Source organism: Pteronotus mesoamericanus, unplaced genomic scaffold (genome assembly GCF_021234165.1).
Source record: "Pteronotus mesoamericanus isolate MK-2021 breed Mesoamerican mustached bat unplaced genomic scaffold, CSHL_Meso_final contig_164, whole genome shotgun sequence".
Classification (NCBI taxonomy): domain Eukaryota; kingdom Metazoa; phylum Chordata; class Mammalia; order Chiroptera; family Mormoopidae; genus Pteronotus; species Pteronotus mesoamericanus.
Window position 1 is genome coordinate 7897510 of NW_026555065.1, and position 16637 is coordinate 7914146.

Here is a 16637-nt window from a genome sequence, read left to right on the forward strand (position 1 = left end):
GGAGGCTGACAGGTGTTGCTACTTGACTTTTTTCTGGGAAACCCTCTGATCAACAAGCCACCGAAATGGGAGGGCAGGGCTGAAGAAGGGGAACTTTTAATTCTCCCTTTGGGTAAAGAAAATGCTGTTTTTCTCCCCTGATAATTGGAGGCTTTCAGACTTAGGAAGGACCATAGGGCTTATCTTGGCTAACGCTGCCCTTCACTTTACATAGGAGGAAAGCACATCCACATGCAGCTGGGGAGCACAAACATCAGGACCACACCATGGCTCCTGACTCCTACGTCAGTGTTTTTTCCACCCCATCATGTTGGTGGAAGCAGTCTTAATTTTTCAAGAGTAATTTAAAATTTTTCAAGACTAAGTTTTCAAGAATAACTCTTTCCAGGTCAATGTGCGCGGTAGATATGTCTTTATAAAAATGCCCAGAAGGGGCTGTGTCTCTCATTTCCCGCACCTGTCCAGGCCGATATTTGTTCATTCCCAGACATTGGGGGAGCAGGTGAACAGCACCACAGATCCAGGTCACCCTGTCACTCAATCAGAGAGTGGGTATATAAAAAGAACTCTACATATTGGGGAATAGCAACACATACGTGGTTTGCCTTTGAGATAGCAGGTAATGCCAGCAGCCAAAGAGTCAAAGGGCTGCAGGAAAGCAGGAGCAGCAGCCCAGTGTATGGAGTGGGAGTCAGAGTCCGAGATGCTAGGATTTGAATCCCGGCTCCGATACCCATTTGCTCCGAAACCTCTGTGAGCATTTGTGTCCACTTATGGAAAATGGGAAAATGGGAAAATGAAACAAGACAAGGAGGTCATAAAGCACCTAGCTCATAGCAGGTACCCAATAAATGAAATTGACTCCTCCTCTCTCCCCCTCCCCCAGTAAAATGGTGTTAAATTCCTCAAGGCAAAAATACTGTCATTGCTTAAAAAAAGACCCTGCTCTGCTACTCTCCGTGGCCCAGGGTGAAAGTAGTGGCAAGCGTTTTTATCTTCCGCACAAGCATGCTCGTAACATCTTCCCCCGTCCCTCTGCTCAGAAAGAGGTCAGGGAGGAATTGGAGGAAATGAGAAAGGACTCGGAAGCCATCATTAATTATATCCCAAATAACTGGCCAGCTGTCTATTTTTGAATCCTCTAGCCTTTTTGAGTCCATTTCCAAAGAAGGATTTTACAAAAGAGGTCCAGTTAAACCAACCGAGCCGAGGATATGGGTCGCTGCGTATGTTAATGTGTCTCCCTCTTTAACAGCAGCGGGAGGTGATGTGGCAATTGTGTGCCATCAAAATCACGGAAGCTATACAGTATGTGGTGGAGTTTGCCAAACGCATTGATGGATTCATGGAACTGTGTCAAAACGATCAAATTGTGCTTCTCAAAGCAGGTATGTGCTTTGCAAGTGAATGTTGAGGTCTCTTCCTAACCTGCTTTCACCTGCCTGTTAAGTGCTTCATAAGGAAGGTGTCGGGAACAGTTTTTCTCCGATGATAGTAGTCAGGTTTCTCTTAGCAGAGACTGAGCTCCTTCTAAACGCATTTGAGCTATTTGCAGGAAACATTCCCTCCATTTTGCTTCTCCCCCAGGTGAAAAGATTAATTTGAAGGATGTGTGCATTTCCTAATTTTACCATCACCTGTGCTTTGTTTCGACACTGCAGGTCCTCAGGAGGTTCCAATAAGCTGTTAGGAAGAAAACTATGGAACCTCAGAGAGACAGCTCTGGCCTTTTGTTTGTTTGTTTGTTTTAATATATATGAATAAATATTTGACTAGCAACTCTGAGACTTTATACTGCAAGACAGAAGAGTGACAAAGAAGTAATTTGTAAATCAATCCTTTCTTCAGTAAAGCAGGTCTTAGCTTCCACACAGGCGCTGAATTACACTAGTGAACTTTGCCCTTTTAGATAGAGAGAGCTAATGGGACTGAGAGCCCACTAGCTAAACACCACCCAGTGCGCTGACTCAGAAATGGGTCTCTACATTAGTGCCTTGGAAATAAACTGACCAAGATAGAATAACCCAAGCCATTTTGCCTTTGCTTAGGTTCTCTAGAGGTGGTGTTTATCAGAATGTGCCGTGCCTTTGACTCTCAGAATAACACCGTGTACTTTGATGGGAAATATGCTAGCCCCGATGTCTTCAAATCCTTAGGTAAGAAAGTCTCTGGGTGTTTTGTCTTTAAATCAGAGTTACAGGAACAGATGGGAACTGGGTGAAAGCTCTTATTGAACAAAATGGAAACTGGGTATTTGGAAATAATTAAAGAATTTTATACCTGTTTTTTTGCTTTATAGCTAGACACTGTAGAAAAGTTACATAGTTCAGAGGCCGTTTGTCTATATTACATGTAAATGTCTAAAGTTTCATTTTATGTAGTCGGTAATTGAGGAAATTCATATTATATACCCTTCCAGATTTTAAGAACCAGATAAGCAGGGGGTATATTATTTGGATAAACTAGAGGATGCGATCTGATAAATAAACTTAAGCAAAGAGCAAAAGGTCTGCCCTAACTCCTCAGATAACAAGCATTAATGACAATTAAAGGTAGATATCAGAGAAAGAAAATGTAGCTACTTTATGAATGAAACTGACATATACTTTATAAATTATGTTGGATTTCTATAATTTAAACAAAGTGGAGTATAGTCATTAAGAACAATGGGACTCTATCTAAAATATGTTTCATGATTTTTAAAATAGTAACATGACAGAAGGTATGTATACTTAAGTATAGTATATCTCATTTCCATTTAAAATACAAGTGAGGCGAAAGTAGATTATGAAATACAGAGTTTATTCTTGTATTATTATTAATAATTGTATTATTTTTCATGTGGACTGTAAAACTACTTTTGCCCCACCCTGTATAATAAATAATTAGCAAATCTGAAAGAATAGACACCAAACTTAACCGGTCTTTGGGGCTGGATTATTATTTTATAGGACTTTCGCATTCCCCATTTTCAGTTCTGTAACAGTTATAATGATTTTACACCACTATAATATGTCACTTGTTAGTATTTTTTAAGGGTGTTTTGGATGAAATAGAGTCAAATACCAAAACGAGTGAATTTAACATCTCAGTTCGATTGTGCTGTTGAACTGTCGGTTAAGAGCGTGAGCCCTGAAGTCAGGCAGCCCGACTTGGTCTCTCAGGATGTTACTTCCGACCTGTGTAACCTTAGGTGCCGGACATTTTTCTCCAAGTCTATTTCTTTACCTCTAAAATGGGGATAATAAAAATAATACCTCCCTCACAGGGCTGCTGTGAAATAGTAGGAAACCCAAAGAGATCTCTTAGAGCAGTGCGTAACTTACTAAGCACCCGGCAGAAGTCCACTCTCATTCTTTTGAATGATGACGATATGGTGGTAGGGATGGTGGGGATGATGACATTGGCCGGGTTTTTCTTTTAAGATTTCAAACTATTAAACAGTAGAAATGTTGTCAATATCCCCTCTCATCTTCAGCTATTAGATCCCTCTTCAGTTTCTTCCATGTTTCTCTCCTGGGATGATAACCAAAATCCCACACTCTCTTTGTTTTAATTTTCGCAGGGTGTGAAGACTTTATTAGCTTTGTATTTGAATTTGGAAAGAGTTTATGTTCTATGCACCTGACTGAAGATGAAATTGCATTATTTTCTGCATTTGTACTGATGTCAGCAGGTAAGATAACCAAATAAAAGTAAAGTGGTTTAAAAAATTGTCCAGGTAAAGAATTTTTACCAGGTCCATAACGTTTGGAATATTCGGAAGCTACCAAGAGAGGCTGTCCCACTTATTAAAGCTATTTTTAATTTTTTCAAACAACAGCCTCCCCCACAACACATACATATATCCTTTCAGAAAGACGTTATGCTATTCTGATAAAAATCTCAAGATAGGAGAATTGAGTAAAACCCAGTCCATAAGTAACCTCCTGATACCAAGAGAAATGCTATGGTAGAGTTGGGTTTCCCTTCTTAATACCAATCTCCAAGACAATATGATTTTTAAGAGATCCAACTTCTTTCTGAAATCCACTTGGATGTCATCCACAAGTTTATCTCAGTTCAATCCATGTTTTCAACCAGTACTGCCCCTTGGGGATCATCAGTTTTGCTAATTTACTATCTTATACCCAGAATTCTTTTCTTTTTTATTTATTGATTTTTAGAGACAGTGAGAGAAACACCACTTTGTTGTCCCACTTATTTATGCGTTCATTGGTTACTTCTTCTATGTGCCCTGACCAGGGATCAAACCCACAAACTTGGTGCATGGGAACAACACTAACCAACTGAGCTTCCTGGCCAGGGCCTACTTGAAATTCTTACACATTAAGACTTTATCCTAAATTATGAAGTTCAGGTCATGTGGAGTTCAATTGACAGTTTTAGTTGCCTTGGATTAAAAGGTTATTTTCAAACTTCCCAGGAAGACTAGCAGGATTGATATAAATATTTCCTTCAGAAATGTCATTCTTAGAAAGCATGGCTTGAGAGGCCGTGGTGATTTTATTGCACTTGTACGTGTGTGACCTTAGATTTAAGTGGCTATCCTTTTGAAAGGAGAGGACCCTCCCTTCCTTTAAGCATCAGTAAAAATGGAAAGGTTTGGTACCCTTTATACTGTCATATATCAGTGTTCTACTCCAAATTTTGAAAGAAGAGTGAAACTGACCTGTTTGTTTCTGACTCTGCCTTGTGTTATAATACTCTGAGTCTAAGAGTCAGGAGGAATCAGGGTTTCTGACATCATGTTGGAGGAACATTAAAGAATATCATCTTTCATGTGTAGATCGCTCATGGCTGCAGGAAAAGGTAAAAATTGAAAAACTGCAACAGAAGATTCAGCTAGCTCTTCAGCACGTCCTACAAAAGAATCACCGAGAAGATGGAATACTAACAAAGGTGAGAGCTAAAGGTTTCCAGTTGACAATGGCCTGAATCACCACTTGCCACATATCATGCTGCCCTCGTAAGTCATCAGCCCCGTCCCCAACAGTGTCAGTAAGCTACAGGCTACTGAAAGGAAAGACATATCTCTATTTCAAAAGTTCTGTGGAGCCAAAACTCAGGTTAAATTCTACTTATTATCATTGGTTATAAAGTGCCCTACAATAAGGAAATAGTAGAATTATTTAAAGCATTAATACATTCTGGAAACCCTCTCCCTATTCCATCAAAGTTGAACACAAAGCAGAGTTAATGTTCTTCACTGATAGGAATTAGATAATCTGCGAATTTTGAAAGAGAAAGTTATGAAGTACTAAAACAATTAACTAGGAAAACCATATATTCTAATATTAGTTCTCTTTCCATTAAATTCATCAGTCATCAACAGTAAATGACTTTTGTATTTTCGTCATCAATTTCCCATTATTCCCCTGTATTCAAAGCATAAGCTTTCATTTTTAATAATTATTATTTTCTGCAATAAAAGCATAATTAGGATGTCAATTTAAAATATGCTAATATTCTTCAGTGCTAGAGCCAGGGCTCTATATTTGGTCTTAGAAAAATTGGCCCTTTCTTAGATTATTTTTTGTGTTCTATTGTCCAAGAGGATGATTCGAAAGATTTTTTTTCCTGTTTATTTTCTTGTATTCACTCCTGATAGCTAGGTTAGGTCAGGAAGGGGAAATTGAGGGTTAATTGCTGCTTTGTTTATGATTCTGCACCAGTTAAATGTAAGATTGGGGAAGGAATGGGAACTAGAAGGAAGATGAAATCTCAGAAGCTTCCCTCTTTTCTCCATCTTCTTACTATAAGGCAAAGGTACCATTAGGTTCTTTGATTATAAAGCGTCCCTCACACATGGACAAGATCTATGATCTGGCAAAAACATTTCTTAGAGAGGAATTTTTCTGGGTTGAAATAATAATTATTTCATGTTTTCATAGTGCTTTGGAGTTTAAACAGTATTTTTGGAAATTGTAGTAGTATTTTCAACTGGTAAATGCTGGGACTTCCATCTAGGCCTCTGACTTTCCTTTTTTTTTTAACTCAGGGAGTTAGACCCAGAATTGCTTTGTTTTAGGGAAACTCTTTCTCAAGAAGAAACTCATCATTAGAGTAGAATGTATATCTGATATGCTGTGATATAACTGTATCATCATTTATTTTTATCAGCCCTCTCTTACTAGCATTTAAGGTGCTTTCAGTGTGTTTCACCGTTATAAACAATGTTGTAAAGATCATCCAGACTCCCTAAGTTTTTGTTTTCATGTGTATTCTCTCCTAACAACATGTCCTTTCTTCCACTTACAGTTAATATGCAAGGTGTCTACATTAAGAGCCTTATGCGGACGACATACAGAAAAGCTAATGGCATTTAAAGCAATATATCCAGACATTGTGCGACTTCATTTTCCTCCATTATACAAGGAGTTGTTCACTTCAGAATTTGAGCCAGCAATGCAGATTGATGGGTAAATGTATCACCTAAGCACTTCTAGAATGTCTGAAGTACAAACCTGAAAAACAAACAAAAAATATTAACCGAGACACTTTATATGGCCCTGCACAGACCTGGAGCGCCAACACACTGCACATCTTTTGGTGATCGGGGTCAGGCAAAGGAGGGGAAACAATGAAAACAAATAAAAGTTGAACTTGTTTTTCTCATGCATATGATTTCCATTATGCCTACAGATATGGACCCTTTTTCTGTCTCGACTTCTTGATCGTTGACCTCTGTTTACAACAGAAGGAGGGTACTAAAGTTGGAGGATTTCCTTTTCTCATAGCTCACTGCCCACAGACTTTCTACAGAGTCACCAATCTGTTAGTAATAAGAGAGTCCAGCAATAATCGGTGACTGGTGTGCATAGCGGAGGTTGCAGCATTACTTTGCACAACTTGCTCTTTGTTTCATGAAGGAAGTTTTTATTTTTTTTCACCGATTATTGCCAGTCAGCAGGATGGCACGAAAAGGGTCCATAGCACTAGCAACAATAGCATTATAATATATTACAGGGTAAATGGGCATGAAGACTATATATAGCTAAAAGAGATATTGTTTATATATTGTTTTAATTAATATAAAATGTAGTTACTGGTGTAGCTTTTCCTGTTGAATTGATAAGGCACTTTCATTTTGCACCTTTTTCTTTAAATTAAATGCTAGCGTGTTCACTGTCGTGTCGCATGTGCACCAGAAACACAAGTTTAACTGAAAAGGCTTGGAAGGTACGTCGGGAGGTATTTATGCTGCTGTTTACAAAATTACTTTTAAAAGACTGGCTGGTCATATCTAGAAATCACAATGTTGGATTATTTTTTTTTACATGTGAATTTGGAATTAGAAATGAAACTCTCCCTAAATTACACTTTGCATTTAGGTACGTTTAAGGATAGATGTGTTTATGCTTCATACAAAGTCGAATGATTGATTGGTGCTGTGGACTTATACCGTCATGCACATTATTAAAAAAAAAAACAAAACTCTTAAATGCCACCTCAAGGAGGCAGGAGAGGGGAGGCTCCTTTTGTACAACTCAGTAGTTATCTAGACTCAGTCTCAACTTGGAATTCATGTGCTTTAAGAACAAACCAGAAAGCAGAATATTTTATTGGAATCTAGTTTTTATAATAAGAAAGACCCAAAGATTCTATGTGGAGCAAACTCACACTCCCCATGTGAGGACATGAAGCATTCACTTTGTGAATGTTTATGTTCTTGGTATAATCTAGGAACCCGAAGAGTTTGTCTCAGAGTGAATTGTTTCTAGATTAGCCGCCTCTAGATTCTGTAATTCTAGAATGTTGCTCTCCATATTTCATAGACAGTGAATGGGAAGGTGAGGGAGGCATACCATGTTGAACCAGTTTCTGTTATTTAAATATTAAGTATTTTAAGCCTTTAAAGTGAAGTCAGTGCTAGCTGAGAACATTTACTTTTGTATTTATTGTCACAAGAAAACTGTGGACTGTAATTTATTTTATTAAATATTTAGAGGATTATTTGGCTTTGGTGGTCAGGTGAGAAATAGTGAGGTGTTTTGTTTTTTAATTTTGTGGGTTTTTAAAAATAATTCCCAATGGGGGAAGGAAGAAAGAACTGATATACAAGTGTGCATATTTTAAAAATAAGTGACCTTTGGGAATGTAGACATTGAAAGGATGATTCCAGTCCCACTTGGGGTAGGAGTCAAACTTCTGGTCTGACATCAATGACTGTGTTTGTTCAGAAAAGGGAGCATCTTCCCAGAGTATAAAGGTGGGAGTTTCCAAGCAGCCCTTTATAATGGAGACAGTGTCTCCTTCACCACCAGGTCCCTCCTAAATCTTCTGTGGGAATTGTGGCTCCTGATGTTGTGCTGGGTCACACCGCAGGCTTCCCAGAGCCCTTCACTCTCTTTTGAACTCCACTGACTTGGAAAGGGAGAAGGAATTATTCACACAGAAGTGTGTATGAAGCCTAAATAACATCTAAAAAAATTTTCAAAAATATAGTAAGGGTTTAACCGTAAATAGAAGAGTATTATTTACTTAAATTTCTTACAAACATATAAGACTTTATAAGTGTTTATATAGAGAGGTTAACTATAAGCATATAGTATTTATATTTGGGCAGGAAGGGTTAAATCAAATTTTTAATTTAAATAAGCATAGTTCCTTTAAAAATCAATAGTATTTATACTCTGAAAAAAGTACCAAGTGTAGTTATTTATTTGTCCATGTTTTTCCTATTGTTTCTCCTCTGAGGGGAATGGTGTATTTTTACTTTGGTTTGGTTTTGTTTTTTGTTTTTTATCGTTCTGATTCACTAAATTTTAATAAAGTATATTAACTTCTTTTTAACCAAAGCTTTCTGAATATGACCAGCCTCAGGTGCTAGCGCATTAAAGAGCAACTAAACCTAATTCCAGTGTCCATTTATGAAATGATATGAGTTAACTGAACTTCTCTAAGGGTGAGAGAACACATAATGTTGAACTTAAAAGAAATTCCTTTTCTCAGAAAGGATTTTGCATGTACCTAATGCAAAAAAAATAATGACCTAATCACAGTAATAGTCACTCTGTAGTGACATTGCTTTTAGAGTAAACCAAGATACATTGACATGATGCTGCTACTAGGTCTTCCTGAAAGAAAAGTAGGGTGTGGACTTTAAGAGCAAAGTGCTTGCAGAGTGTAGGAACAGAGTAGTAGAGGCGTGCTCGGTGAAATGAGGGAACAGCTCACTGTTACTTGGATCAAAGTTGGGATATGAAGTTAAACCGTAAATTCAGCTGAGAAAAAATATGAGGTATAGAAAATATATGAAAAATGTTGCATTTTTATTTTCTTCCTTATTATAGAAACACCAATGAGATGATTCAAAATATTTAATGATACAGAACACTTGTTCTTATTAGTCCTTATAAAAGTCCCTCAACTTAAAAATGCCCAATAGTCTTTTAAATATTGGAATCACATCATTGTCATCCCAGCTGCTATAAGGCCTTACATACAATGTTTTACATCAAATAAATGAGGCATTTGTACAAAGCCTGAATACCTTCGGTTACAGTGTTGTCCAAATGGTTGTAGTCTACTGCGAAGAAACTGGCCTTGGTCACAATACAATCAAAAGTGCAGATGAAAGTGCTTTTTTGGACAGTTTGCAAATTGTGTTAAAGCTGTGGATTTTTTAAAGCATTCAGCATCCTAATTTACGTTAAAGCTATGGATTTTTTTTTAAAAAGTCTTCAGCATCCTAATTCACCCTTCCTAACTTAAAGAAAACATGACTTAAGACACTGCTTCTAAGTTTGGTTGTTCTTTATAGTGTGGATACCCAGATGTCTGTGAGCGTATAGGGGTGGGCTGAGGGTCAAGTGAGGAGGGAGAGTGTGTGTGTGTGTGTGTGTGTGTGTGTGTGTGTGTGTGTGGTCTTCATGTGTGATGTGTGTGTGTGTCGGACCGCTTCTAGGCTACTAAGTGTCAATGTAAAAGAAAATGTATTCAAAATACTTAAATCAAAACTAGAAGATGGAGAAAAAAGATTTATTCTATACAAAGCCTTGTCTGGACCACTTTAGAGAGACTTCTATTTTTTTAACCCTTCTATAAATATTTGATGGCACTTGAAATATTCCTGCAATAACATGTGATTTGTGTAAAGAAAAAAAAAGATTTTGTAATGTGAAACAAAGAAAGAAAGTAATGTAATTTTCTAAAAAAAATACAAACAAACAAACTTTGTATTATTTTCTTGATGGAATTTGTCTATCTGTCTTTGGGAAACTTTTTATTTCATTGAATGTGCCATAGTAGAAATATGTGTTTTTAGTTTTAGACTAAGGAATAGCTGTTTGTGTTCCGACATTCCAGAATGCAAAACAACCTAGTAGAATCTTTAATGAAAAGGTTAAAGTAGGATGTAAGCTTCTCTCATCGTTGCTTTTTTGCACATGTTCTTCATTCCTCTCTAGTGCAATATGTACATAGAGCACTTGCGGGTGTACCTTGATCCCTCAGGGAAAAATACATATTTGTACAGTTGTTGTTGTTGTTTTTTCCTTTTGTTTTTGGCTAAGGAATGTCGACTGAATCACTTGTTGTTGAGGGGCAGCCAGATAATAATCCTAAAGCCACTGTTTCAAACATCGATTGTTTAAATCATGTGTCCTTCCAGTGCTATTATTTTAAGATACTAATAATAAAAAGTTATTTTCTGACAGTTCTTTGTGCTGATTGGTGAAAAAAAAAGGGTAAATAAGCACCTTATGATTGACTTACTGTGAATGACAATCCATCTTGGTATCAACAATAGAAGCCCTATCATTTTGGAGTTGGGGTTAAGAGTCAGAAACAATGTGCTCAGGGATCTTCTAAAACTCTTAAAACAGGGTGGCCAGTACTACTGGGACAAATTGTGTTTTTCATTATTAATAATAATGGTAATACTATCCCTCCAAGGCACAAGTGAACTGTATAGAACTAACTGCATGTGTGTTTAAACTTCACTGTCATCTCATTTTGTTGAGTTTGAAACTTATGTGTTCTTAAGTTTTGTGTGCTTAAAAACATTGAATAACTTCCAGAGCTGTAGAAAGTTATGCCTTATGTTCAAAAGATAAATTATTAGGTCATATACCAACAGAGAGCATCATTCAAAGTACAGCCCTGTGTACACCATTTATCATTTCTCAAATAATTAAAATATTCATGATAAATATATTTATAGCATTAGCTATTAAAAACCACTTCAAGTTCTACATGATATGGATAAAAATTTAAACCAAATGAGATGAGGGGCCTGCCTGTCGATGGAGTGAAACAGGTAAAAGATAAAACATGTATTTTTTTAATGGCCGTAAACAACTATTGTTTTCACTGTATTCTCCTCTGGAAGCAAGCCAAAAAAAAATCCCTTTATGTAACACAATTCTTCTATTTCCATATTTGTAGTTTTTAATCTGTTACCCACCTGATAACAACAACATGAACCAGCTTTTATGGTCACCTTTTACATTTTTGAAATATTGTTTTGTTACCATATTTCAATATATTGTTTGTCATAAAGTCAGTTAACATCAGTGTAATTGTTGGTTTTGATTCTTCCATTTCACACTTGGAATATACATTCAGAGAAAGCTTCACATACTTTCTTATGCCCACACAAGAGCATAATTTGGGAAAACTTTTCATGTCATATAAATGTAAAAGAAGCCTTTACCTTGTTTTTGATAATAAAGACTACGGAAATAGGCAGATATATCTCTTTCTCATATATGTATACATATATATACACACACATATACAAATAAACATTATTGACAGTTTTACATATTATAACATTTGATTGCCACTTCTACTTACAAAGGAATGACACAGCAGAACCCCACAAAAACAGCTTTACACTATAGCTCAGATTATGTGCCCAGAAAAGCAGTTGCAACAGTAAATCTTGATCTATTGCTAATAGTCTATAGCACTGGTCTTCATTCTATCCCTGAACACTAGAATTATGAAGAGATTCCAGCAGATTTCATTAGACCTTCCTATGATTGTTTATTCTTAAGAGATAAGGCTAACAAGCCATGGCTTTAGAAAGCAATCGGTTTCCCTTCCGCGTCTGGTTGCTTGTTTGTTAGTATAGGTGAGATCAGTTTTGTTAGACTCTCAGAAAATTTTAAAAATAATCCAAAAGCCTGGTTTCATACCAAGGAAACATTGTAGATGGGGGAGGGGGAGGAGATCTTCATGTTTAAACAGACCCTCAGAACTTAGAGCAATAAATACATTCATTCATTCATTCATTTATTCATTTATAAATTAATGACAGAAGAGTTGATCCAATTAGAAACATTTTTTCCAGCAGTGAAACATGAAATGGAGTCTTGTGTTAAGAAAGTGAATATGAATATATTAAATGGATGCCTAGAGAATCTGTGTTTGCTGTTTACATTTAGTATGTTTACCACATTAGCAATGTCACTATTTTTCTTCTAAGAACTAATGAAAGATAGCTTGTTCTCAGCTTAGACATGCTGCACATGCAATTATGCTGTTCTCTAAGGGCAACTAAATTCTCTCCAGTGTTCATGTGTGATTCCTTTCTCCTTCATTATTACTTCAATGTGGAGGAATACTTTTTCTAGAAACTTGGTCATTGTTGAACAGATTGCATATGTAAATGCAGATAATTCTTGAGCATATAGTGAATGTGGTTTCACACATACACACACACACACACACACACACACAAAACTGTATGTACTGTACACACCTTCCTGAATTCAAAATTCTCTTCTTACCACAGTGGTTTGAAATCTCACATAAAACAGTGGTAAATTTTTAAACATTAGGACATTAGCTGGCTGCTTCTTTAAATGTACCTGTATTGTCTGCCTGCTCCTTTTGTGGAGATGTGTTTTTGTATTGGATGTTTGGGCCAATGGGAGGCTTCAAGCTACAACATATTTTCCCAGTTTAAATATATTTAACATATGACAAACCCCAGACAAGGCTTTTAATATGTATAAAGAACTGCAGTGTTAGGTGGTTTATTTGCAAACCGTTTTCAATGTTGTCCATTTTTATGGCACCTTTAACAATATTCTTGTTTCCAAAGTACAAAAAAAAATAGGTTAAATATCTAGCCATAACTGAATGTCAAGCAATAAAACAAATGACTTTTGTGTATAGACTTAAAAAAATACAAATTTTAGACATCTGCATGTAAATGCAATCTCTTGTTTACTGCTTTCTTCAACTCGAGCAATTGACTCCTTATTTACTATTAACTTAAGAACTTGTAATGGCCTGTAAACATTTTCTCTCTTACTCTTCTTTCAAATTTACCTTCATCCCTGCTTTTGAGTCATAATATTTAATGTTGTTCTGCACATCTCTATACAGTTAACTTTTTGGCTTTCATTCTGTATAGATAAGAAGATGTTATATTATAAACAGCCTACTCAGTGCAAATATTTATCTGTTTATCAAATCCACAATATGCTGTATAATACTGGTTTTACTATATAATCTATTTTAGACATAGCTGTTTAGAACTAGAGTGTGCTATTTTTGTGTTTTTCTGATGTGTGGTGCTAGATAAGTTACTTTTGTGAACAAAAAAACCCCTTTTATTCCTAGACAATACCACCTTGGGTCTTGTTAATTTCACTGAGTATAACTATATATTTGTATATATATACATATATATATATCTTTACCTGTGCCCAACTAGCAGCTGTATCAGAGTGCTGGATTTGGGACATGCTTTTCTCTTTAAATACATAATATCATTATATAAATTATTCTAGAGTGTATTTAATTAGGATAAAATTACTTCCTTAGTATGGATATTTGACATCTATAGGGTGAATTTGTTTATAAATATGGATATATGAAAACTTATTAGCAATTACTTTATGTTTGCTACTTGGCTTTATACCATATCTCCTGAGCTGAAAAATAATTTGCCAGGCCTTCAAGATCCTAAAGAAACACTCTAGTTCAATGGAGTAATACTTTTTTTTCTTACTAAGGAATTATATTACTGATACCTGACAGGGTTGTGTACTTAGCTCCTATTGTAGATATTAGGCATTTACGTAAAATACCCTTGGTGGCTTGATGGCCACCTTTTCCCTCCTACCTGAGCCACGAGAAGTATGAAGACATCCACTGACATGGCAGAACGTGGGCCATAAAGCAAATTCGACAAAGGATGTTCTGCTCTAAATTGACCTCAACCAGTTCCATGAACTGAGTGAAGGACCTTCATTTTAAAAGTCATTTAATAATGAGCTTAAACTCTTCCACCTATTCTCCCAAGACCTATTGGCACTGTTAAAAATCAAAGTATATCAAATATCTAACTAAGGATGTAGTTAACCTTATTAAATATTGATTAGAATTGTTCTGTAATATTACTGAATTTGTAAGATCTTTAGCAAAGATTTTTGAGCAATTTATAAATATAGAGCAAATGTTTCTGTTTACTGCACTTTTTGTAATTGAAGGTGATAAATTCTCAAGCCATGGTTATTGGCTTCCATGCACTGCATATTTACCCACAATTTAGACATTTTCCATTTTTATGGAAGAGTTGCTGTTACCTTAATTATAAATGCAACATGTGGTTAATGAAAGCTAATGCTAATAGTTAACCTTTTAAAGTGAATTGGCTACAGTTTAGGGAGAAATCTCTTTTTAACACAAATCATGTCATTCCTTATTGTTTTGCTTAGAAAGAGATGGAAACTTTTTTTTAAAGCACTATTCAGTATCCTAAGCTTCCTGAAGATAGAGATTGTATTTCTTTGTTTCTGCACAATGGCCAGCACATCAGCATTTGATAATTGTTAAATGACAACAACGTGTGCCCCAATTCAAACTCTTTTTCTGGGTTGTTACGGTAAATTCATAAAGTATGCCAAGCCTTATGGTCAACACTCTCTTCTACAACCAAGTATTAAATACACTTTTAAAAAGACCACATGAAATGCTGATTCTAATTGTGTGTCGGTCTTGAGGATTAAGCACACAAATTTCACAAAACTCTGTGAGTAACAAACTCAGCCTTCTGTAAATATACATGCAAGTTTGGAAACAGTAATACTGTACCTATAAATATATCTGTCTGTTTTGTGTACAGTATGTAAAAACTCCTTTTCTGCCACACTAAAAATGCAAGCCATTTATGGGTACCCTAAAAATAGTATTGTACTAAAACTTTGCTAATGATCTTTATTGGAGGATCATCCAACTTTTCACATCATTGGGTTTTCTTTTCAATTCACTCTTACAGTAGTCTGCTTATTTCCAGCTGTTTGTTATTTTACTGTGTCCTGAATTTAAAAAAAAAAATATTTTGATTCATTTTGTAAATACAAGCTGTAAAAAAAGAGAGATTTAATGTTGTCTTTTAAATACTCCAATTTTCATTCTAATATGAATGTTGTTATATTGTACTTAGAAACTGTACCTTTAATATTACATTACCTTTATTAAAAGTGCATTGAACACATCAATTTTAGATGTGCTTTATGTACTGTTATCCTATAATAAAACTTCAGCTTCTAATGGAATTCTTGCCTTGTTTTTCGTCTTCCTTTTTTTTTTGTACGTAATTTTCTAGCTTACGTCTTGTCTCCAGAGAACAGTCTAGCAGAGCACGCTACTCAAAGTGTGGTCTACAGGCCAGTAGCAGTGGCCCCTGTGACCTGGGCCTTATTAGAGATGCAGAATCCAAAGTACCACCCAGACCTGCTAAATCAGAATCTGCATTTGTACAAGATCCCCAGCTGATTGGTTTGCATACTAACGTTCAAGAAGCACTGATCTATAATATAGTACTTAAAAAATAAGTCATTTCCATTTTGTAGAGGGAAATATACGTACAAAAATAAAACTGCCCTTTTGATCAAAGGAGGCAAAGAAAGAAGTTTTAACTTGTGAGCTAATGTCTGGTGATTGATAAAGGCTTCGGAGGCTACTTACTGTCTCCGAGGAGAAGGTTGCCAGGACTGATTAGTGATAATCTGCTCTTAGTGTGGGAGGGAAGAAGTCCCGAATGCACACCATGCATGTTCATCTCCGCTTTAGAAATCATTAAAATGTAACATTACAAATACTCCTGAAGGCTTTAATGATATCAGAGACTAACAATCTGACTCTACATGGGCTAGAATTGCCCCTCTACAGCCCTACCCCTCCTCTTGAGTAGATTAGATAGGAGTGAACCAATAAATTTAACATCAGCTAAGTATCACAATCTTATAACAATAAGATTGTTATAAATTACACCATAAATTATTTCTAAAGTAATGTCAAGGACATGCAAATAAAATATTCTGAAGTCAGAATAAGGGCAACTAAGCCTGCCTTTTCCTACACACACACACACACACACACACACACACTACCTAAGTGTGTCTTGCACTCAGTAAAATAAATATTTGAACTGATCCCCAAAATTGTCCCATGTAACAAACAGTCCCTAATACTGCTTGTATTTCCAACTACCCCACAGAGGAGGAAGAATTACATTATGCATGTGAAATATTTGTGGACTGGCATTCCATATAATTATGAAACCACCACCTTCCAGTATCTCGGGAAATTGAGCATTAATGGGAACTATAGGAATTGAAAATATGAAATCAGTTACCTCTAAGCCTCTCGCCAAACTCATGCCTGAGCTA

At 36.0% G+C, this 16637-nt stretch overlaps 1 protein-coding gene across 4 annotated transcripts in view; it reads left to right on the forward strand.

Moving 5' to 3' along the window:
• RORA (RAR related orphan receptor A) overlaps nucleotides 1-15782 on the forward strand; it is a 697868-nt gene extending 682086 nt beyond the window's left edge. For 2 of the 4 annotated variants that reach the window (XM_054565335.1, XM_054565337.1), the window contains 5 exons: nucleotides 1256-1388; nucleotides 2049-2156; nucleotides 3566-3676; nucleotides 4790-4902; nucleotides 6262-15782. In XM_054565335.1, coding sequence (XP_054421310.1) covers nucleotides 1256-1388; nucleotides 2049-2156; nucleotides 3566-3676; nucleotides 4790-4902; nucleotides 6262-6426 — 630 coding nt within the window. In that variant the 3' untranslated portion in view covers nucleotides 6427-15782. The remainder of the gene's footprint in view (nucleotides 1-1255; nucleotides 1389-2048; nucleotides 2157-3565; nucleotides 3677-4789; nucleotides 4903-6261) is intronic. The other 2 variants (XM_054565336.1, XM_054565338.1) reach the window with 2 other exon arrangements.
• Nucleotides 15783-16637: the final 855 nt, after the last annotated feature.